General features: G+C 38.9%; 1 protein-coding gene across 18 annotated transcripts in view; it reads right to left on the bottom strand.

Moving 5' to 3' along the window:
- The window catches only part of nrxn1a (neurexin 1a), an 86,551-nt gene that overhangs the window by 31,711 nt on the left and 29,280 nt on the right, over positions 1-25,560 (bottom strand). For 6 of the 18 annotated variants that reach the window (XM_044103823.1, XM_044103810.1, XM_044103811.1 and 3 more), the window contains 9 exons: positions 23,820-23,864; positions 21,921-22,082; positions 18,628-18,699; positions 18,109-18,333; positions 16,518-16,665; positions 13,802-13,932; positions 11,797-12,049; positions 6,077-6,280; positions 2,524-2,550 (listed from right to left, as the gene is read on the bottom strand). In XM_044103823.1, the coding sequence (XP_043959758.1) occupies positions 2,524-2,550; positions 6,077-6,280; positions 11,797-12,049; positions 13,802-13,932; positions 16,518-16,665; positions 18,109-18,333; positions 18,628-18,699; positions 21,921-22,082; positions 23,820-23,864 (1,267 nt within the window). The remainder of the gene's footprint in view (positions 1-2,523; positions 2,551-6,076; positions 6,281-11,796; positions 12,050-13,801; positions 13,933-16,517; positions 16,666-18,108; positions 18,334-18,627; positions 18,700-21,920; positions 22,083-23,819; positions 23,865-25,560) is intronic. The other 12 variants (XM_044103813.1, XM_044103816.1, XM_044103819.1 and 9 more) reach the window with 5 other exon arrangements.

The following is a 25,560-nucleotide window of genomic DNA, read 5'->3' as shown; positions in this document are numbered from 1 at the left end:
TTCATGTCAGTTTGCAGTTGCGTCATACTATTTACATTTCGCAGATGAAAGGTTTAACAGTGACCAGTGAAATGTCAAATGCCTTAAGATCTTAACATCTTTATCCCTGACTTGTCTGTTGCGTTTCCTGGTCTTCATGAAGCTGTTTTTTCTCGAATGTTTTTTAACAAACCACTGAAACCTTCACAGAATGGCTGACATAATTTATACTGAGATTAAATTACACAAAGATGGACTTTATTTGCAATTAGTGTGACTTCTAAAGACATTTGAGTATGGTGAATTTTATTTTGGGGTATGAGAGTAAAGGGAACTCTGAAAAGCATGCAATTTCTCTTCCGCTTAATAATAATCCACTACTTTGTGTTAACCAATCACAAAAGTCCTGATAAAATACATAGATGTTTGTAGTTGTAAAGGTAGAAAAATATGAAAACGCTCCAGTGGTACAAATACTCTTACAAGAAAATGCAATTTTAATTAGCTTTCCACCCAGAGCTCATTGCTTTAGCAGGCCTCAAGGTGGCACTACACTCACGGAGGAGCAACAGAGTGCTCTCCAAGGTGCTGATGTGCAGCAAAATGAAAGAAGCCGTGATGTCTTTGCATGATGTCTCTCTCCCTGTCCATCTACAACCTCATATCTTCACATACTTGACTGCACACATTTGACAGACTGACAGCGTCCCCTTGCTCTACACTTTACAGCCGCCCCTTCAACCTTGAACACGACACCCCTCGCCCCACACACACAGAAGTCCCTTTCCTTCTCAGAAGCGCTTTGGGCTCGCGAGGTGTGACTGAATCTGCTTACAGTGACCTATAGGAGGTAATGACGGCAGGGTGGAGAGAGGAGGTGAGACGTAAACTGACCCGAACAGATTCTGCTGCAGAAAATGTCAAGCATGTCTACATCAATCACGGAGGCACACAGGCAAACGCAAACTCGCAGGTAGGGAGGTAGAGAGAAATGCTGACAAGCAAACTTAATTAAACAAATATGAGAAGTCGATCAGAATGGAAGTGGCAGCGTGAAACGGCCGAGTGTGCGTTTGCAGAGCTGAAAGAGCGCGTTGTGCATTAGGAGAGGACACAGGGTTCCCCTGAGGAGACTCAGCTGTGCTCTGGGCAATGCATCTCATCCAGTTACCATGGATCACTGCTTAGCACCGGAGTAAGGCAGGAGAATATGTGTGAGCTTGCGTGAGTTGATGCATGTATGCGTGTGGGTGTGTGTGTGTGTGTGTGTGTGTGTGGGTCTCCACATGTAACTGAATACACTGAGAATGAGCAGACTGAAGTGAGAGCGAGGCAGTGATCTGTCTCAACCTAGGAGCAGACAAACATGCACCTATTTTTGGGTAAGAGTTAAAAGGGCATCGAGCATGATGAGTTGAGACTAATATACTGTCTGCAGTCTGTCGGCTGTTTGCTGCAGAGGAAACACAAATCAAAGCAAATAAAATAAACCACCGAGGATTATAAGAGGAGGGGAATAATGAAAACAAAATGGAGAAAAGCAATTCATATTTCATTAGCTCTAAATAACAAATGGCTTTTTTTCCTGAACGATAAGCCTCAAATCTCTGCAATGCCGAGGCTTTTATTTGACTGCTGAGTGGACTGTTTCAGTGGCGCCTGGCTGTTAAATAAATTTCTTCTTCTCCCCTTGAATATGATATGCATAATTTATTGTATGCACAGTGTGCCAGAAAAGCGGCTGCCTACTGAAATCTTCATTGAGACGACCGGTCTAAAATTGGCCAGCAGACATTCGGAACGACAGCGCTGTGTGGCTAGCAGGGTTTCTATGGCAACTGCAGTCGTCCATTTCACCACCTCTTTGCCGTCATGGAGAGTTTGCCTCCCCCCCACCCAACCCAACGCTCTCTCTTTACTCCATCTCGCTCCTTCTCCGCGGTCGTGACAGGAACTCCACGTGAGGGAATTAAAACTCCGTCGGGGGACTCGGCTCGGATCGCAGTGGGACGGACGGAAACAACGGCTGGAAAAATGCCCTGACTCGTGTGGGCAATAAAAAGGAAACACCGCTCAACAATAGGTTGTGTGTTTAAAGGTAAAACAACAAGCGAGAGGAGAAGTCGCTCACTCATCCACCTGCTTCCTCTCCTTTCTTCTTAATTTCCTCATCACCCCTCCTACTCATTTTCTCTCCTCTTCCTCCCATCTATCCTTCTCGGCTAAAATGGCCGACCTGGAAAACCCTGGCCCTCAGCAAAAAAAATAAATAAAATTATCGCACCTCTCCCTGCAGTGTAACCTAACATGCACACACTCAACTCCCATACTGCCTTCGTTGTATATCACGCGTGTGTATCTGCAAGCTGACATATGGCACGAAGATGGTTGAATAAGAGATTAAGATGAAACAGATGAACGTGACAAAAGGAGTAAAAACTGGTTGGACACATTAAAAGAACTCTCTACAATAGACACACACACACACACACACATACTGAGAAAGAGGAGGGGAGGAGTTAGGTGAGATGGAGGATCACTTACTGGCTGTACAGTTTATCCTGATACAGTCTGGAGGGAGAGCAGAGCAGAGGGTTAATGCTGCACACACAGACATATACTCCCCACGCCCTGGGGACGCACACGTCGACACACCCTGCGCGTACGCTTTGCAAATACACTGCTGAGGAAACACTCACTGGACCATAAAATGGACTCTGTGTTTTCTTATAACAGTGTGCTGCAAAATTCATCTCCTCCGAGCGTGAAATTTGTTGGTAAGTCTGGAGAAAAATCGGAATATTTCAATTTGGGCGTAAAGCAGCACGGTTACTGGCTGCACCGGCCTGAGCGATGGCTTTAGTGTGCGATGGGTCATGTGGGTCAGTTTGTGTATTGACAGCAGTAGCGTGAACCAACTTTTGAGATTTTGGCCTTAGAAGGACCCTTTGCTTTTCTGGGTATTCTGATTCAGACAAGGAAAAACTTCAGTTTCTCCATTAGAAAAGCTTTTTAATTTATTATGTTTTCTCCGACAGTCCTAGCTGCTTTACCATCTTACTTATATAGTAATCAAAATTATTGTGACCCAGGTCCTTATTGCATCTGCACAAGCTTTGTCCGTCTGATGTTAAAGCGGCATTTAAAATTTGGTAATGTGATATTCCCTCGCACATTAATTAGTTACCGTAGTTGCAGCAAAATCCACTCCTGATTGGTTGCTTTGTTCTCTGTGACACAATTTAGCTAATCAAAGAAGCCAGAGTGATCATTCTTTGAGGCTGCACAAGATATAGGTAATACTTTTATTTACTGTTTGGGCTGCAATAACTATTATATTTTTAGAGTTCTGAGTGCACATATTTCATGTTAATGCATTATAGGATAATTTTAATGGCTGGAGTATCACTATGATAAATGCCCGCAGCTGACGCAGACTATAGCTCCCAAAATGCTGAGGGACACAAATGGGAAAAGCAAAGAAAACTGGGATATAATTTTTGCAGAATTGGTTGATATTATCGATTTTCTAATATCGTGCAGCACTTTTACGATAGTTACCTGATTTTTGTAAAACACATAAGTCAGTTGTGTGTTTACATGAATTTTCTCCAGGCATGTCATCTGGTTCTGAATCAGATAAACCCTCCACTTGGCCAGCTATGCAGCTTTTCCCTCCAAAAGACATTAGATTATCATTGGTGGGTGTCAGACCAAAGTAAGATGTCTTACACTCTCCTATAGATGCTATTCTGAAACTGAACGTGGAAGGATTATCTGCCTCTTCGACCATTAAAATAGGTCATAAAAGTCTGAAATAGACCATTAAAAGAACCTTCCTCTTGACATCTTTGTGTGAAACAAATTCTTGATAACTTTAAGGTGTTTAATCAGCTTTAATTCCTGTATAACGATGCATTTGCTTTTTGTTAAAATGCCTTCATTGTGTTTAGGTAATTAGTTTATGTCCATCCTATTCTATTTAGCTTGTTTTATCAGTAGTGCCTAGACATTAAATGATTAGTAGATCTCATTTGTCTTTAGGGACCAATAAACTGTTAATTTTCCATATTGATTCATTCAATTAATATTAATCATAAAAATGATAAAACTTCCTCTTTTTTAAGTGCAGTTAACTTAATAAAAAGGTAAAATTTACCCAGTAACTGCAATTAGTTTTATTGACAGACTAATAGACTGATTGGATTTTTAGTAACCTATGAGATCTATCGGTTTATCGACTTTTAAATGAATTGAAGTAGTTGATTGCCGCTACACCGAACACATGCCAGAAGTTTAGTCGCCCCTTTAGAGGAATAACCTTCACAAAAAGCCTGGAAGATTAAACCTTCTCTCCTTTTTCCTTTTTTGTAACCCACGATGCCTTGGTGTGTCGTGTGGCGTCAACCACAGAAAAGACGTGGCTGCAGACAACCAGAGACCAACACATGCACCCCTCTGTGAGGACGTGTGTGTGTGTGTGTGTGTTACTTTGTGTAAGCATTTAAACTCATGTGCAAACTAAGACTGAAATGAAGTAGAAAAATGAGCTGCTTGTACGTGTGAAGTTAACTAGTTGTATGTTGTTGCTCTGAGAAGTTTGAGGATGTTGGGGATGCACAGGTCTGCTGGGAGTGAGCAGAGAGAATGCAGCTCAAGGCTTGACCCTCTGTTCGACTGTACTTGTTGGTGTGTATGGTGTGTATTTATACACCGAGAGCAACGTACAGATGATAAAATACACTTCTGGTCCACATAAATTGACCTCCCTGGTAAAGGTGTGTATACAACCTTAAGATAACGTTTAAATCTTAAACTCTTTTTGCACCAACCTTTAATTTGAGAACATTTATTCATTTAGGGAAAAAATCTTAATAAATGCATGTCGATTTGATGAATATTGTTTTTTTTAATCAGTTGTACAATTATTGTTTCAGCTAGCAATAGCTTTAAAATATATGCAGCTGAAGCATTTCTATTTTATACTTATGCACATTAAATAGGAACTTCTAATTAGTAATTAATGACTTTCTGTTTCCCTGGGATATAAATTTGCGTGGAACAAAGGTCAGCCTCTTTCAGCCACCTCTCAAAATGGGAAAGACAAGAGAAAACAGCATCCAATTAAGGCAGATGTGTGATAACTTTAGAAGCTGACTTATGATCCATGACGCAAATTAAATTTGCTACCACTCACAGTGAGACCATTTTAATAAATTATAAAAGAATCTCCAAAGCTCACTGTTAGTGAACTGTAAAAACTGGTATCCATAGCAACCTTTGTTTGGACACCATGCCATAAAAAAAACCCTTTTCTGAGCTTCCATCACATTTGCTAAAATTTGCTGAAACTTTAACTAGACTCATTACTTGATTCAGATCAGACTATAGCAGTTAGAACACTTGATGGTCTAGACTCTAGAGCAGGGGTGTCGAACTCCAGTCCTCAAGGGCCGGTATCCTGCAACTTTTAGATGTGCCTCTGCTGCACCACACCTGAACAGAATAATTAGGTCATTAAGGCTCTGGAGAACTGATCTACACAAGGAGGAGGTGATTAAGCAATTTCATTCCAGTGTTTTGTACCTGTGGCACATCTAAAAACTGCTGGACAGCATACAGAAGAATCACCACAGACATGTTTAACAAGACGCCCACAGATACAAAATACGTAGAAAGTGTTACGAGCGTCTTTTAAGATTTAAAAGTTTATGATTTTGCTAAAAACAGTTATGGTTTCCACTGAATAAACGTCCTTAAAATAAAGGTTGGATTTTATAGCAGTAACATAATTGGGATTGCGCCACTGTAATAAAAGATGAATTTATGTTGAAGGGTTTTATAGATCTTCACCAGGGAACAAATTTGAATTCCTACCAAAGTCTGTAACTCTGTCAGGAATGAGTCAAATTACCACAGATACAGCTGAATTTTCTAGATTTGTTCAGAAAAGTAAGACAGAATTATTACTCAACATATAAATCTGTGCAGGAAATAGCCATGAGGCTGGTGTCAGCTGCATTCCCCTGACAGGTAATTAAAATGTAAGATTCTGCTGTGTGTGTGTGTGTGTACGTATGGGTGCGGTTGGGTGTACCTAGGTTTACAGTGAGTCGGACTCGGCCGCCATCCAGCTCCAGACGAAGGGTGTCTGCCGAGTTCCGGGATGTGGTTGCCATGAGAATGCCGTAGGCCCGCTGCGAGCGAAAGCGTAGCGAGACGTCCTCCGCCTCAGTGTGCATCGCCACAGGCAGCTGCACCTTCATAAACTTACTGCCGTCGTATGAGAGGATGGTCGCATCTGTGCAGGAAACGTACAAAACGGAGAAACGGCAGAGCGGTGATTGACGGAGGGGGGAAGAAACACGAGGTAGGGGAAGAGAAAGGCACAAAAGCATTCTCTGACAAAGAGTGAATCAGATTTAAACATGACAAAGTATGTTTCGGTACTGCCGCACTCCCTTATTTCCCCCGTCGCGACATGTTGAGACTCAAAACCTGCTTCCGACAAAATTATCCCGTCACTTTCCCAACCCTGATTCATCATCACTCCCTCGCCTTGGAGGAGAGGGCGCAAAAATAGCTGCAGCTGGTTGTCTGGCCCCATTATCCGCTTAAATCAAAATGCAAGGTGCCGAGTGTGTTAGCCACCGCCGCTGACATCCCAGACCCCAGAGTCATAATGTAACAAGCTCAGGTGATCCCACTTTAATGTCTTTTGCATACTCATTTGCATATTCATAATCTTCTCTCCTTGCCCCCTGCTGAGGCCAGTCCCCAACTGCTAAACTGTTTACCTTCGAGAGTCCCTGTTTTTATTGGACAATTACATCCACACAACTACATGCGCTCTCCATGCATCTGCATCGTTATCTCCTGTCCTCCTTCTTCCATTCCCCATATATCTCTCCACGCAATTTATGCTTTGGATTCGCTCACCCTGTTTCTGTGGGAGACGGTTGAAACTGAGGCAAAAAAAAAAAAACAGAAAAAAAAACCAAACAAGAGAACAGGAAGGGAGTAAGGCGTCATGAATACTGATGAGCTAAGAAGGAGGGAAAGAGAGAGATAGTGTGTGTGTGCATGTCAGAATAAGTGAGTGAATTTAAGTGTGAACAGAGAGGGGTTTAGTAAAGTGAGAGCAGGGGGAGAGAAAATAAGGACAGAGCACGAAAGGGAGGAAAAAGACGAGGGAGAGGCAGCAAAGCTCTTGGCTAAAATGCAAATGAATCCTCATTAACTTGACGGAAAAAAAGAAGGTGGTTGGCCTGTTTTATCACAGATAACATAACTAACAGCCACACATACACCCACTCGGGCGCACACGTGCATACATTTTTGATAAGCGAGACAGCTGACTACATTTTCCAAACCACAGCACCTGACTCACAACCAGCCAAACAGGGGATGGAGAGTCAGTGAGAAGGAAGAGTGCAGGTCTATTTATGCCAGAAAATGGAAAAGAAAGCGACAGCAAAATGCACACTGGCTGTGTCACAAACCATTAAACGGCTGCAGCTTCCACTAAATGGTTCATACCAGGAAGAATGAGGAACAAAGATAGTGGCATCCAATATTTTCCCTGGTGTCAAGGACCTCATTGTGACTCTAAGGCAACATATGGCTTTATATCTTAATCTCTGTCTAACCTTATCTCTGGTGAGCAGATCCCAATCAATCATTTCCATAGATGATATGTTAAGTAACAAGTTTAAGTCCTGTAAAACAATCTATGTATACTAACCATGTCATTGGTACCAGGAAGGTTTGATCTCGGTTTGTATGTTGATTTTTTAAAATCTGAATATTGCAGCTGAAGTCGAGATGTATCAACCCAGGGAAAGTTTTCTCTATCAGTTTTTCTCAACTTTGGTGATCCTGTATGAACTATGCCCTCCATTTTCTAAACTAATCCCAACAATCTGGATGTTGGGATTATATACTCCTTTATTTCTATTCAGAATGCTATATCGTCTTAAATGTATTCTCTCTCCTCAATGTGTTGGTGGTACTACTTTATGTGTATCTATATCTGGGTAGATATACCGTTAGTCTCAAAAACCGAAAAGATTTTTCTGGTCCAGTCAGGTTTCAGGTATCACCTGCTCTGTCCTGATGTCAAACTGTGGTTATGCCTGCTTGGAGTTACTGTAACTACATCTGTTTTTTTTATAAATACCTCTAAAAATAGTTTATATTAGCAAAATAAACCACTGAAGCTCCACAGATCAGTTGAGAAAAAGCACATGATATTGACACACTTCTGTGTCACGTCATAGTTCTACCCCTGAAAAACTGAATTATTAAATAAAGGTTCCTAGGCACTGTAATCAATCTAAGAAAGAATCATTTTTGTTAAAAACTATTTCTCTCTACTGAATAAATCTACTCAAATTAAAGTAAAATTTGTCAAATATTTTTCAGTGTGAGATTATTTTGCACCTGCAGAAAATGAAGAAGGGCTATTTCAATGATTTCTGCTTATTTTTATCAAGGGTGCCATAATAATAGAGGCCACTGTAGGTATTAAACATTCATATGAATAAATTATTAATAGGGCTAATTTGATTCCTATTTAAAACATTTCTTTTTCTTCTTGTTGACATTTCTTCTCAAATTATTCTCTAAACCAGTTGTAATTAGAGGTGGGTAAAAAGAAGAGAGACACTAAGTAGGATAAAAAGGGAAAGAGCGATAGAGTGGTGGTAGGAGGCACAGTAAAAACAAAACATTTACATACTACTCCCTCCTTGCTTAGACGGCATGTGCTCTTGTCTTTCCCATTTTAAAGAGTGGCTAAGAGAAGTGTAAATCACTGAAACAGAAACTTCAAATTTGGAAATTTATAAATTAGAAAATTCCTTCAGTTGAATTCCTTTAGTTGCGTTCATTTCAAAGAAATAATTATGAGACTGGTGATTTTTTTTTGACAACAGTTTTTCAAAAGCGGGATAAGTTTCCCTACGTAATATATGTCCCTGAATCAAAAGGTAGGATTATTTCCTAATTGTTCATTGTGAAATCTTACTACTGCGACCGAGAAGAAGCTTTTTATGCATAGTGGAACAGATAGCAATAGTGTATACATTTAAATTTTATTTAATTACTTACTACATTCCCAGAATTGAGTATTTTATACTCTTTTGTTATTCTCTTAACTCATTCTGTCATCATATGAAAGAAAGGCAAGATGAAACTCGAAATACGTGGTGAAATTAAAAGAACCTCTGTGCCAAAGCACAGTAACTGTTTGTTTAATAAAGTAGAGAGAGGGGGGGGATAACAAAGAGAGTGGGAGAGTGATGAAGAAAAAAAGAGGGATGGAGAAACCGCAGGTAGAAGGCATAAACACGGGCAATCACTCCCTCCATCTGCTTCTCCATCTGTGCTTCCTCAATCCACTGAACCACCAGTTAGTGACCCCTCAGTGCACACAGAGAGGGATGAAGAAAGATAAAGATAGGAAGAAAGAGCAACGGAAAACAGGAGAGAAGGACTCGCTTCAGATTCTTGTCCTCTGAAATAAAACATTTTCATATCAACACCTTTCAGGAAGCCTGTGTGCATTTGTGTGCACTATATCTGTTGTTAGATGATAGTACAATCATCACTTGAGACGCATCACTGGTTGTGACACAAACAACATTTCGTCCTTTTTTTCTTTTTTTTCTTGTCTGACTCCATCTCGCTTCTTCCAACAGGCCTCTATCAGTCCCTCTGTCGATTCGCTTTCGATGTGAACTCATACCTTTTCTCATAACTCTCTCCCTCTCAGGCAGATTTTCTATTCCCATCTCACAGTCTGTCATATGGTGGTTCCAACCTGGTGAATCCTCCGCCTCCTTCTCTCCTCCCTTCTCTGTCATGGCTCCCGCTCCCCGCTTTCTGCACATTTCCTCTCTCATCGATTCCCAGTCACTACATCTATAGCCGTCCAATAGCCCTGTCTGCAGCTCTGCTTCCTCCCACCACTTTTCTTTCACCTTTGTTCCTTCCTCTCCGTTCTCTGCCTGCATTTTACTACTCTGCCTCCAACACAGAAAATGTGTACTTTTGAATAAAATATAAAAACAGATTCAGCCAAAGAGATTAAACCAGAGCTACTACCATTATTGTGCTGCTGAGCATTTTATATCAACAAAATTAGCACACTTGATCAAAACATACCAGTTAGTGGATTGGAGCAGGACTTGGTTGTGTGCAAAATTGGTTAAGGTTATCATTTAGCAGAGAAGAACCACTTTATCTCATTTAGCAATAATAAAAAATCAGAAATCACATTTGGGGTTCCTCAAAGCTTAATTCTCGGGATAGTTTTATTTAATATCCAGGGTCTGCAACCTTTACAACTTAAATTGGCATTTTACTCTCAGGACAGCCAAATGAAATTTATTTAGATTTGCAAATGTTACATAATTTTGGAAAACACAAATTTACTTCAATATATTTATTTTTATGTTCTAAAGATGTACATTTTCTTTTAAAATAAGCACATTTAAACTTAACGACAAGGAAAACAGATCTAAAAACATATTATTGGCACTTTTAGTGTCATTTTTTGTGAAAATTCAGTGCATATATACTCGAAAAAAATAAATTAAAAAACAATAACAAATTTGCATCTGTTTTTAAAAACATTAAATAGTTCATTTTAATTTTTGCCAAAGTTGTTAAGTCATTGTGGAAGGTCCAGAGCCACAAGTCGCAGATCCCTAATCTAATATCTTCCCCATAGCTCAGATTATGAAGAACGGCCAGCTCTCTTCTAACTTTGCATTTCTTAATTAGGACACAAACACAATCCTTTGCAATCACAAAGTGTGTCTGAAACATCAATTAGTGGAATGAGTCAGAATTTCTTCTTGTTTGTTAACAACAGGAAAATAGATCCCAGCAGACTTTAAGTAACTGCACCGGCTCCCTGTTTGAAAACGGTCGACTTTGAAATCTAATTACTGGTCAATAATCTTTAATTTAAACCCCTCAGGTCAGGAGAGACCGCTCAGTCTTCACAGGACCAGAAATAAAGAAAGAGAGGCAGCGTCTTGTTTCAATGCTCCTTAGCACTTGATATATACAGAATACAGTTAAATTGATCTTTTCTTATCTATTAATTTGTTTTAAATGTGATTTTACTGTTCATGTATTTATTTTTTTATGTAATTTTCTATAAAGCACTTTGAGTAGTGGTCTACCAATATGCCTGCATAGCATTTGCCCCTACCTGCTGCGCTCTTCTTCTGCCCTCCTCTCCGCATCAGAAGAGAGGCAGTTGAGGGTAAACTCCATTTCAGCTCTTTTATTTGAAAAGGACTTTAGTCACATTTTTATCTGCCATAAATTTTTATGAGCGTGGCTTTTTAGCACATCAGAGCGAATACTGTCATTCTGATGTAATCTGCTAGGATGGGGCTTTTAAAGGAATAAAAGCATAACTCAAAGGTATAATGAATAAAGATTTTACGGCCCAGTATAACTGATGATCATAATGTATTTTCGACTGTGGATGAGGGTATTCCTGACTAGGACTACTTCTGACTTTCCGCCCTTTATCATCCGTCTTCTGTCACTCATTCCACAGGCATTATTCTCAGGATGACAAATGACATATCTGTCATTACGGCTGCATTTTACATTACGACATTTGAAATATCTTTCACAAAATGTTTGTGTTTAGAGGCTGTTTTTAGTTATCTGACTCATCTCTATTGTGAAAAAGAGAGTTTGCCATCGACGAGCGTGACAATAGCCTGCCAAGAGTCCAGTTGAAGAGTTTATTTCTCACCATCTTCCTCACTAGCGTCTCGTCATTCTCACCTCGCTCACAGGAGCGCCCCAGGTATCCAGTACCGGAGCAGTCGCAGACGTAGCGGTTCCAGCCCTCCCTGCAGTTGCCGTTGTGCTGGCAGGGGTTGGACAAGCATTGCTTGGGCAGCTCTCTGGAGCACGAAGGCTTCACTCCGACTGCCCGCTGGGCCTCAGCAAGCCTCCTGATGTCTTTACTCTGCCCGTCCACAAACAGGTCTCTGATGCAGCCTACGTAGCCGTAGTTCAGCAGGGCTGTCCACACCTGAAGAACAAATAATAATTTTTTTTTATTTGTGATGCATTTCTCTTTTTATGCATATTTATAAACATGTTTCAGTTCTTGTTAGGGGTATTGCTCCTCTATATTTTTGTCATATGTTTTGTGTGGTTGTTTTTGTACATGTGAAGATGAGAGCTTTAATGAATGGGTCGGTGTGGTTCTGTACACCATTTTATGATCTGGTCAGCATTTCTACTCCTGTTGACACATGAAATGTAATGAGGTTTAATCAAGATTAATTAAAAAATTGTCATGTATCTGTAGCAGTTGTGAAAATCAGAGTTGCGAAGGGTCACAAATATTTCATGCAGGGGTGATTTGACCTTTTAAACGAGTTTTGGAGAAACATTACATTAGATCTTACGGTAAGTTTTATGCCAAGAGAGACTAAACGCATCCACGGACTATAAATAGAAGATCTGGCAAAGTAGATTGAAAACCAAGGAGTAGGAATTTGTAGCAGGATGGTAATGCAAGGAAAAAGCAAATAATAGATGGCAAAACCAATTCTTCGCTTTTGCTCATCACCTGTGCATAAACTACCTAGAAATAATGAGCTTCTTTCATGAAGTTGGGACTCTTTGCAGGTGGGAGAAGGCGTCACTTTAAAGCACTGTGGATCTATCAGAACCATCATGGTTAATTCTGCCATTAATCACATGCGAGCAAAGTGCCACAAAGAAAAACACACATCATCAATCAACTTCTGGTTAATGCAGAGCCTAGAACACAGTGTTTTTCAGCTGATATGGTGGATTTTTGTATCCATTTTAGATTGCCTTATTTGAGGTATCAGCCCAGTTGTGTTATGTATTATAAATGGAGGCATAAATGCAGCTTTGCTGTGAAATCTGAGTAAGCTATCCAGCAAAAGAATCACCTGATATGCGCCTTAGATGATGCAGCACATCTTTGCACAGCTTAAACTACTATTTTCTTCCCCCAAAGCTTAACCTCTAAAAAGGAGCAACAAAAGGCCAACCAATTAAAAATTAATCAGACAAATAATTATCTATTGGTAAAGTGATTTGAGAAAAATCGAAAATGCCTATTTTTGCTTGTTTGCCAACTGGATGAGGCAAGTTAAATAAAACACTACAAAGCAGGTGGATCAATAAAGTCTCCAATGACTCCAGTCGGATATTTTCTTTCAAATAAACTTTAATTATTTATGTTAATCAACTAACTACAGAACCTCGCAAAATGTCAGCTTTTTCACATTTTTCTAGCATTACGACTATAACCTTCAGTGCATTTTACTTTACAAAATGATACATGGTTCTCAAAGTGTGCTGATCATTTGTAGTTAGCCCGGTCAATGCTTTGTGGAACCATTTTTTGCTGCAATTATAACTACAAGTTTTTTGAGGCTTTGCGCTTTGTACATCTACAGACTGAAAGTTTCGCCCTTTTTCTGAAGTTCGGTTAAATTGGAAGGAGAGAGAATGTTTTAATTATTGCCATTGATTCTTGATTAGAGTTAAACAGAGTTAGGTCAGAGGAAGTCGCAGTCATAAAATTCTTTAATCTACGCTCTCTTTGTACCTCTGGTTTTGTGTTTAGGGTTTTTGTCCTGCTGCAAGGTGAATATATGGCCCAGTCTTAAATCTTCTGTGGCCTTCAAGCTTTTTATTCAGGATTAACCGGCATTTAGCTTCATCCATCATATCTGAACGTCTTCTCTGAAGAAAAGATTCCTGTTCTGCTGTGAAATTAAATATGCCACACACAAACCTCTGTGGGGAAAATGAGTCCGGCGCGATCCTCAGGAAGTCCTCCGAGGTACAGCGTGTCATCCAGGTCCAGGATCTCACTGTCCCCCGGAGCCGTGTACGCCGTTCTCACGCTGTTCACCGAGATGGTTCCTGTGTACATCAAAACAACCTTTAAAACTGTGCTGACCTTCAGCGTGATCATTCGCATCACAATCTACAGAGTCATCATCACCAGCGTCAATCTTTCTCTTCCTCATCATCACCCACACATCACTGTTATAGTCAGAGGCAATTAAAATCCCAAACTACACTTGCCTTAGTCATCACCCTGAAAGGTGGGATGTGCTGAGTAAAAATGTAATAATAATTCAATAACTTCACTTTCTGCGAGTGTTCATTGACCTAAGTTATTTTAATAATGAACAAACAGAAAATACTTTATTAACCCAAAGTATTGATAGCTTAGTTAATTAGCTTACCTGACACTAAAGATTATCTTGGTAATTAATTATTCTATTGATTACTCTGGTGATTAATATATTAGGCAGATAAAAATTTGTGCCTTTTTTATCTGATTAAAAATTGCTAAATTTTTCCTACAAAGGCAAATGCTTCAGATTTTTTATTTAACCACTTCAGCCTATTTAAACAATAGTATAAATACATTAAAAGATGCAAATAAATAAATAATAAAAATCCTTTTTTGAGTAAAAAAAAAACAACCTTTTATTGACAAAATTTAGCTTTTCTTACAGTTTTTGAACCCGGTGAAGCTAAAATTATGCCACTTGAGAAGCTCTGGGTTGAGCATATTTACAGACCAAGTTTTTTTTTCATCTTAAATGCAAAATGTACATATTTTTTGTACAGTTGTGGTTTAGTCACAGGTGTGACTGTGTTGTTATTTCACAAAATGACCTTTTTTGAATCTGCACAGATGGTTAATCTATTTCTAAATTAGTTAACAATTATTTCAATATTGATTCATCAGATGGTTAATCTATTTCTAAATTAGTTAACAATTATTTCAATATTGATTCATCACAACTAATCCGATTACTCGCTTCAGCTCACAGTAGTTTAGTAAGTATACAGTGCAATTCAACAACTGTTAAAGTGCTTAATTGTTAAAAACAAATATTTGCTGAACTATATTTTTTGTTTTGCATTTTCAGCTATAGTATGGGATTTAGTGCTTTAATTAACTACTGAAATTTCTGTTTTTAACCTAAGCATTTCCAAGATGGTGGTTATAGTGAATAAAGTAACACAAATGCTTTGATTTTAATTGCTCTAAAACATTTTTTATGTTTTATTCTAAAGCCTAAAACTAATTAATCTTGTCAATTGAAGTAAACAAAAAGGGTCAGAGATGCAGTCAAATGTTTTTGCTGACCCCGGATAGGAGACTTTGGCTATTTCTGTGGTGGAACAGAGTAATAATAGAAGATGAGTTACATATTTATACTAATAGTGTTTTATTTTTGGAGCATATAAAACCATTTAAATAAGCCCATGCTAAGAAGAAGTGATGGCGCTACAACAGAGAGTGACTATTTGTTTTGGTTTTTTCTTTATATTTGCCAACTCCAGCTGGGCTAAAAGTGCTACATTCAATATTGTGCCACCAATAAATCATTAATTCCCTTATTTTCAGACATTTGTTCAGTTACAACATTCAAACAAGACCCCTGTCAAGAACACTGGCAGCCTCTACTGAAGGCTTTTAGTCTATAATTTACACAGAGGTAGAACAATAGCTACACAAGTGCAAGGCTGATTAAAATAAATCTTGGGTCTTTCCAAGCCGCTCTTTAAGTACACTTAAAGAAATAGGTTAAAGTTACCAAGAAGACTTTTCTTTAAAATTAGCCACATTTTTGTTTGATATGGTGTTTTGTCTATAGAAAATTATCATGGACGACTTGTATTAATTTATTTTACAATTTAGTGGAGAAATGTTAAAAAGTCAGTATGGTGACATTAAAAAGGCATAAAGATGTTGGGGCGTTCTCTGGTGGCGTGGAGGTTAGCGCGCCCCACGCCTAGAGGCCCTCAGTCCTCGACACGGCCGTCGCGGGTTCGATTCCCGGACCCGACGACATTTGCCGCATGTCTTCCCCTCTCTCCTTCCCCCTTTCCTGTCAGCCTACTATGACAAAAGGGACACTAGAGCCCACAAAAAGGACCCCTTGGTGGGGAAAAAAAAAAAGGGCATAAAGATGTTGATTTGAGTTAATTTGTTTTGTTTTTTTAATCAAATTTCTCCTAAAAATAGCCATTCTAGCTTTTGTGGAAAGCTAGAATGCAATAAAGCTCAAATGCTTCAGACTTTTGGTCAAAATGTGTTAAAAGTTGTTTTTCTGACATTATGTTTACAAATCTAAGCTGATCAGATCACATCTTGTTGTGAAGCCATTGACCAAGACACACAGAAAACTATTTAGCTGTTCTAACATCCTACAGGTGAAATATATACTTCATTAACCAGCAGTATTTTCATCATCAGCGTAAACAATGTATATTTGCTGTATATTTTTTTTGGTAAAACAAATATACAGCAAATATGTCTGTATAAACGTGTTTTACAAATCAATGCTTTTTTGTTTTAAATAAAATACTCTTTTAGGTCAAATGCGGTCACTATCTTGAATAAAATGGCTGCAGGTGCATTTAGGAGCAACAAGTCCTTAAAATCGTTTTAATGTTTACATCCCATTTCAGAGAAAATTTACCTGAGCGTCCATCTCTCTGGAAGTCAACGTGATACCATTCCCCGTCGTTGACCTTTCTGTCGATGGCCTTGGTCTTTGTGGTCCCAGATCCCATGTCCAGCAGCAGGTACAGGTGACCATCCAGCATTTCAATGGCAAAAAAATCCACCTGTGCAATTAACATAAAAATCATCACCATGGTGAGAAAATGGCAGAAAATGTAAAGTGCTGTTGCATGTACGCATGAGCAAAAAGCTCAAATGAAGATGTCTAATCCGACAACACTGGCCAACAGCCAAGACATTGTCTGAGTTTTTCAACTGTTTTAGGGTCATTTTGATGTGCTGAATCCAAAAATCACATTGGTTTTGCTCAACCAGGTCAACAATAGAAACTATGGATGCAACATGAACAACAAAATGCATGACTTCTTCTCACATCTGGGTCGATTTCCAGAGAATCTGAGATCAATGAGTGATGAGCAAGAGGAGAGATGAAGATGTAATGTTCAATTTGCCTGTAATTACCCTCATCAGTGTTTATTATTTAAATTACAGAGATCAAGGTTTGTAACATTTAATTAATGCACTCTCTCAGAACACTTTTTTTTTTTAACCAAAAACCTTTTTTGGATGAGAAATATTAATGGAAATTAACTCATAATTTCACAAACATGTCGTCAATTTTGTCAGAAGATTGGATTTCTCTGAGTCAAATTAGAATAAAAATCTGACCTGATTGAGAAAAATGGATGTAATTTTTGGATTCAGCGGTGCAAAAATAATCCTGATTCAGTTGAAAACACACAGATTTTCAAAAAAACATTTTCGTAACCCAATCATCTCACACACACAACATCTATCACAACTTATATATTTATAAATAACATTCACAATATCTAACACATCTAATTTTGATAAGTAGCAGAGTTTAAAAGCTTATGAAAGGATGAAAAAAGAAGAACTTTTGATGCAGAAACATAACATGGCCATGTTTTAATCTATAAAGTCAGAGAAAAAAGCTGAGTGGACAGTTTCCCGGTGGACACATCCTCTACAAAGCTAGAGAAAATTATGAAACAATATTACACTGTGTGTAATAATCACTGCAATAATATCATTCAGTTATATTTGGAGGAATTGTTAAAGTGTGATACCCTAACAGATTTCTTTTTTTAAAATATATTTTCCAAGGTGGATGCTCTAGAAAGAGATTAATCTATTTTAAGTTTTCTTTTAGCATCTTTACCAATGTGGAGAAAACTGTATCTTTGCCTGCAATTATGTTGAAAAATTATATTTTTAAGTCATAGTCCTAGACTTAAAAATATGAATGAGGATTCATGGCTTTCTAGAAGTTGTATTTTAAAACCTAAATATCGACGTCTTTAAAAAACCAGAACTCAGTTCACATACAAAAGATGATTAAAGGAATATTTTCGAGGGCTCAATCTCAAATTTTTAATTGGACGGGAAAAAATAACTGATGTTCAACATAAAGCACAAAGGTTTTTACTTTGATTGGCGAGCAATCAAGCATCGTCTTTTGATTAGCTATTCATGTTTTAATCTGTTTTAGCTTAAAGTTGGTGGTGGTGCTTTGTTAGCTTCACCTTGATGGTAGGAGGAGTGCGGGGGTCTTTGCGCTGCTGTTGTCTGGGTTTGCCATGGCTGAAAAGCATCAGCCCGTTGGGCTCTGTGGTCCTGAAGTCAAACGAAATGGATCCCGCCTTCTTCGCCATCCACTTGCTCAAAGCCACGAATGACTCAGGGGTGTCAAACGTCACTGGATCCAGCGTTGCCACGCTCTCGCACTTAAAGGACACCACACCACTGACCTGTGGAGGTTGCAGAAAAACTAAACTGTAAAAAGGTTTGAGACATTTAGCACTAAAAATCAAGGCCAAAAACGGCTCCTTTGTAGTCTGAGGCTGAAATGAAGCCAGCTCCCAGCTGTGAACAGAGTAAAAGACCAAAGAGGTTGAGTGCCTTTAACAAATGTAATCCCATTTAGTTGAATTCCTTGCAGTTAAAGACTCATGGGACATGGCAGGGGGTTATGATACAAAAAAGTGCACATGTTCAGTGTGTAAGAGGATAATGCATTGTTCAATGTAGTTAAAAGTGAATACCTTCATCTTTGGGTCGCCTTGTTTGGCCAGTCTTGAAAGCTCCAACCGTACATCGTTGTTCTTGTATACCACCTTTACAGAAAGAAAGTGAAAAACAAGCTTTTTATGATCTTATGTGTATCTCATCAGTGAATGAATTGAAAAAAAGCTGAAGACATAAGTCGTACATAAAACATAAAAATGCACGCGTATATATAATATCAGGATTTTATGATAACCCAACACACAATTGAGCATAAATCTGAAATAAAATATTAAGAGACCACTTAAAATGTTTATTTAAAGTTATATGTTTCAGTAAAATTAACATTGTCCTGACAATATGTCTCAGAAATTCAAAGTAAAAATTTAATATTTCTTTTCAGAAAATGGTCACAATAAAAAAGATACAGTGCTTTCAGACCTCAGATAATGCAAAGAAAACAAGTTTATATTAATTTAGAAACAACAATACTAATGTTTTGACTCAGGAAGAGTTCAGAAATCAATATTTGGTGGAATAACCGTGAGGTTTTCAATGGGATATTTGTGAAAAGTGAGACGTTTCTTCAGCCTCTACCAGCTTTATACACATAGAAACTGACTTTTGTGTTCATTCTGCTCTATAAAATAACTCAAGCTCAGTCAGATTGGAGAAAAGGTACCTGTTAACATAAATTTTCAAGACATCCTACATATTCCTATTTGATTTTAATCTGGACTTTGACTGGGCCACTTTAACACATGGATATCTTTATATCTAAATCAATGCTGCCTTCCTTGAGTTTCATGATGCTGTTTCATCTCTTATGCTCCCTGTCAAACCTCTGAGGCCTAAAGCTGCACTTATTCTGATTTTTGAAGTCACATGGATTTTATTTCACAGTATCAGAGTAAAAGGGGGTGAAAATATTTGAAAACCATGTATCATTTTCTTTTTACCACACAATTATTGTCTACATTTTATTGTGCTATTGCATAAAAACTAATTTAAATATAGTACATAGAGTATATGTGAAACCTCAAGGCTTCGCTGCATTCCTTTTCTATTGCCACATTCTTTCCAATTCAAATGTTTTTAGCATTTTCATTCAAATGCAGCAACTTTAAGAGCACGCTGAGCTTCTTTCAGATGAATCCTCTGAAACATCCTGACCCTGCCACTTTCATAAGAGGTTTTTCAATTTTATCCTCTTTGCTTTTGCTTTTCTCTCGTTCCCCCTTCTTCGACACAGTCTGCATTATCGCTGAGCCGCATGAGTGTAAAGAGTGTGGCTGTGCTGAGCATTCTGATGCTGACAGGGACAAGCTCACACAAGCTCCTCTTTAATAAACCAGATCTTCTCATATGACCTTTGAGCGACAACACGGACTTTCCACCGCTGTTTTCTCATTTACTGTTCGTCAGGGGCATTTGGGTGTGTTTGCAGTGATACTAAGGTGACTCTTGAAAATAATAACTTCTGCAAAGTGGTGTTAGCATGTGGGAGCGTGTTTGTGTGGAAGAGTGAGCCTACGGCACATCGAATGCTTAAAATTGTTATAGCCGCGGTTGTTCACGCATGTGATTTGTTGCATACATCTTAATTTGCTCACATGGATTATCATATCATTGTATTAAATATGCAAATTTGGCAGTGGAGGGTTCCCTTTGACTGTGGCGGTCTTGTTTAAACACCATCAGTCTTAATGAAGCAACACAGAGAGCATTCAGCGCCGATACAGATAGCTCTCTGTTTGGCACATCATCTGTCGGCTTGTTGGGTTGTTTGTTTATGCCTCTGTGTGAATCCTGTGAGCGAAAGGGAAACTCAATCAGGTTGTGTATTACATAAGCAAGACGATGTATGAGAAAAGTGGTTTGCATTCAAAGGTGCACTCATTTTGGTTTGATCATTTTAATTTTCTCTGCACTTTCGGGCAAATTTGTGCAAAAGACTACATTTATTGGCATAATGTTGTGTGCGTTTGTGTGTTCACGTCGGTATGCCATGCTAGTCTTTGCTGCTGCGGCGTTGTGGCCCATTTCAAGCACAGCGGATGGATGGAGCGTCTCTGTGGCGTAGCTAATTAGCATGTTAGAGCTTAGTGCTGTATCTTCTCCCTCAACGACACTCATCACTGATTCTGTCTGATGCTGGATGGGTTGTGTGTGTCTGGGACTGTTTGTGTGAGTCTGCCAAATGGAAGAATTTCGGTGTGTGCGTATTAGAAGATAATGTGTGTGAAATGTTTGTCTTGCGTGACAGAGAGAGAGAGAGAAATGGGGAGAGCAGTAGAAGGAAACAAAGCATAAGAAAAAAAAAGTATTTTATGAAAACTTAAATTTGTGCAGGATTAAAGCATAATATAAGACAGGCTATGCTGAAAAGTTATAGTTTACTTACTTCTAATGAAGAGAATAAATGAGGAATACAGCGCCTTGCAAAACTATTCATATTTTAGAACTTTCTCACATATTGTTTTGTTACAACCAAAAACTTCACTGCATTTTAATGGTCTTTTATGATAGACCAATACAAAACAGAGAATAACTGTATAGAGGAAGGGAAATGAATAAAATTTTATTTTAGTAATGGAAATATTTGCACATATATTGGGAGAAAATTATTATTATTTTATCTCCCTTGCAGGTGGTCTTTTTGTGGGCTCTAGTGTCCCTTATTTGAAAGTAGGCTGACAGAAAAGGGGGGAAGACATGTGACAAATGTCACCAGGTCTGGGAATCGAACCCGCGACGGCCACGTCGAGGACTCTAGGCCTCCAAACGCGGGTCACTCTGTCCACTATGCCACCACAGCACGCCCCAAAATTTTTCTTTTCATTCATTTTTGCAATCCATCTATTTTTCCATCACTGTCAAATTGGATTGGGAGTGACAGTGAACTTAAATTTATAATTCTACCAAAGGTTCTCAAGTAGATTTAGATCTGAACTTTGACTGGGCCATTCCAACATATTATTATGCATTGATCTAATTTTCTCTGGCTCCATATGTTTGCTTTTATGTTCAGTTCATTGGTGCCCCAGTTTCTCAGGGGTGGGGTGGGGGGAGGGGGTTTGCAGCCATTTCTGGCATTGGGAAAGATTTTGATGTGGATTTCCAGTTTTGCTTTTGTAAACTGACAATGTCTTTTAGCATTTTGCATTTTTACCAAAAACCATGAGAGAATTTTTTTTTTTTAAATTTCAGTTTCTAAGTAAATTAAAATCTGCCAGAGGTCTGAATTGTTTTGAGCTACATCTTTTCACCACTATCACAGTTTTCAATCACAATTTGAGTGTGTATTTGCACCATTAAGCATGCATCGCACCTCTTTAAGACAACCCATGAAGTTGTTGCTGACGGGAGAACCAGGAAGGTCCGCTGTGCTGGGACTTCCTCCCACGTAGAAGAAGTCATCAGAGCCCAGCATGGTATAGTCCTCCTGTGTGTATCCCGTCGTGGTCAGGATCCCGTCCACAGAGATCGTCACCTACACAACAAAGCACAGGGAAAGGACACGCTATATACTCACACCAAAGGCAGCGCTAAGCGCTAGCTAGGCGCTGACCAGCCAAATTAGCCCCCGTTACTGTAGTAACCAAATGTATGTGCCTTCTGTTTGGAAAAGCCCGGATTGGTTTTGGAGAAGGGATGGTTGTGCTTCTGGTGGGATTTGATTTAATGCATTTGGATCAGTGCTGACTGTGACGCTTAACTGAGCAGATCTGATTGTGGTGATGCTGGAACTACCATAATATTTGTGCCATATTACTCCATGTGGTCTGGCATCTTCAGACTGGAGATAGCAGTCAGTCCGTTATTCAGCATGGTGACTCTGTGTGTGATTAACTTGGACTTGCTGAAACTCAAAGCTTTGGTGCACCCAATACTGAATTTGTACGCTCGACATTTTCCTTTAACTTCAACTGCAAATTACTGACATTATATAACAAACTAATCCATCCTGCTTTATGCAGAACCAGAGTAAATATTCCTCTTTCTTTACTAATGAATGTTTTCTTATGATTATCTTCTAAGCTGCTGTACAGCTTAGGTAGAGAAATGCAGTAGGATTTACTTACTAGTATACAAACAACATTTCCCCTAAATGGTTTACCTACAGAGACACTAGTTCTCCTGTAATTAAATTAGCTCACTCTGCTGCCTAATGGCCTCTATAGGGGCTTTTAGCTGTCACAGAGATCTAATGCTGTCACATGCAAGTTGCATTTACTTTTATCACTCAGATTTTCAGCAGTACATTACTGACCATGTTAAACTGCCTATAAAGCTTGCGAGCACATTACTTTCCCACTAAGATACAGTGTTAGCATCGCCAGGCAAATTTTGCCCAGCCAGGCAGCTGTTAGTTAGGTATTCACAGGCATCTTCGTGCTACACAGCAGGTGTTAGTGCTATGTACTGGTTAGTAGTTGTTAGTTGCAGCACTGCTGGCAAGCAAAGTGGTGTTACTTGTGGTGGGTTACTGAGATCAGGGTTAATGATTTTTGATGCTGTTAGTAGGTGTGATGATGTCATGTTGCTGTGTGAGTTGTGATGATGGTGTTAGTTTGTGGTCTGAGGGGGGTTTGTTGGATCAGCGAGTCTGAATGAGATGACACACAGAAGAAAACACGTATTGATGTACATACAGGTGTTAGCAGGGCGAAGGCTCATTCCATACACACACACACATATATATATAAATAGCAAAAAGACATGCAGCTTGCTCCTCTCTCTGCATGCAACCACTGGCAAAGAGGACACAGCAGATAAAAAAACAAAGAACTGCATGACTCAGAGACACCATGAGGAACATGCATGACAGATCGTAGGACGAAAAATTCAAAAGAAGGATAAAAGAAGGGAGGGAAGGGGGAACCTCTCAATCAATTTGTGGAATAATCAGAGAAGGATTTCTTAATCAGGACATGCAGGGAGGGTGGGGCTCGACATTTGCGTGCATGTGAGAGATGAGCCAATCTGTGCACGCCTACAAGTCAGTCACAAAGTGATGGAGTGAAAAAAAAAATCATAGAAATAGGGAAGGAAAGGGATTTTTGTTATAAAAACATGGTTGGCAAGGAGAAGGGGAGAGGGGCTATTTAAGCGTAAGAGATTACCAACCGCATTTATCCTTTTATTGGTTTATTTTGGATGTCTATGATTCAAAAGGAAATAGACACGGGGAAAACCCAAACTAAGAAACAATTAGAATGATATCTACCGAACAATGGAGTTTGTTTACCATAGCGTGTCCAATGCCTGAGTGCTTTGTAGGAGAGGGGGAGAAAGGAAGGCAAAAAACTGTGAACAGAACAACTCCGGGAACAAAAAAAAAAGGAAAAAGCTAGAAGGCCTCTGGTGAGATTAGTAGGTTGGTTGGAGTGGTTTTGCTAGGAGAAGGGCACAGGTTAGGTTAGTAGAATGAATCATTCCATGGATGGTGGTTAGTTTCACTAGCAGGTTAGTTCAGTTAGTAGTCAAGTTAGTAGTACAGACAGGCAAACGGTCGAGGCAGGGCATAGGAAGCACCTGAGTGCTGGTGGATCCTCAGTGTTTTTCTAGTTCACTCTCTCGCTTTATTTGTTCGTTTACACACTCGCTCACAAGCACACACTCGACTGGGAAAGCACTCACCTAGAGCTGAAAGCAGAGCTGGCCTGGTGGTTAACCCACTGTAAACTAAGACCGAAACCTCAGGTGTTTTCTTACTACCACAGCATCGCTGCAGTTGAACAACAGTGCGCTGACGGCAGCTTCTACATTGATTATTTTCTTCCTGTGGACTACAGTCTGCCCTTCATCTGCAGCAGGCTATGCGGTTCACCAAAGCCAAACACACACAGAAGCTGCCTAAAACTGAACACATTCGTCAGTTCAATCTCTGTTACATTGCTTAAATACAAAAAAGAAAACATCCAGGATTTTTTTTTTTGGGGATCAGTATTTTCATTTTGAATTTAGCGAGGGTAGAGCTTTGGTTTCAGAAAATGGTTAAACCAATTTTAAATAGCCTGAGGTGACATTTTCATGCTTTACTCTGACATAAAAAGGCTTTTTAAAAAGTAAAACCTGATTGTGAAAAGCCAAAACCAAGCTAAAAATTTGTAATTTACTCAATTATCTCAGTTTAAAATCCATTTTGATAATTTAAAACCGTAGCCTATTAATTTGTAGGGGTGTAACAATACATACAGCTCATAATGTGGCACAATGTTAGGGTTATGAGAGCAAAGCCAGGTGAGACTTGAGTAATATTTTGGGAAAAAATATATATTTATATGTTTATTATTCACTAATAAAGTAAAGGCTTTAAAAATCACACCATCTGCTATCAGAGTAGACTACTTTATTGCACTCAATGTCTCTAATTCTATGCTAATCCAAAACCAAACAACCATTAAAAAGTAGAATAAAGTTTTTATAAATCTCAAATTTGGTTGTGCTTAATGATTCAGTAGAGATTATTAGTCTGACTGTTTTTAATTGAGTCTAAAGATGATAAAGGGGCAAAGACACACAGCTAAAACAGCCAATTAGCTTTGTGCAGAAAAGAAACTGCAACGCAGATGCTAACTTTAGCCGTTAGCGACTAATGGTTAGCCAGTGGCAACATTCTTTCATGTTGTTTCCATCTACCACCAAAATGTTGTCTAATAAATTATCTAACAGAGTTGGAGGTAACTGTAAGCGATTGCTGAACAGCCTGATGAGCTAACATGCTAACATAATAGCAGAGTTAAAATGACTATTTTCAAATTTTACAAATTTTACAATCTCTATGGAGTCAGAAACTATCAATTTTAAAGAAACAGTTTAAGAGTTTGCAGAAATTTATGTTAGTCTTTATTTAATTCAATTCTAGATTAGTTTCTCCCAGATGCTAACACTAACAGCTAATAGGCTAATAAGACAAAAACTCCTCCAGTCTAAAAAAATCATTAACGTCATTTATGCCAGCAGTG

The sequence above is a fragment of the Gambusia affinis genome, linkage group LG20 (assembly GCF_019740435.1).
Source record: "Gambusia affinis linkage group LG20, SWU_Gaff_1.0, whole genome shotgun sequence".
Classification (NCBI taxonomy): domain Eukaryota; kingdom Metazoa; phylum Chordata; class Actinopteri; order Cyprinodontiformes; family Poeciliidae; genus Gambusia; species Gambusia affinis.
Note: the sequence above shows the minus strand (reverse complement) of the source record. Positions and strands in the feature narration are given on the sequence as shown.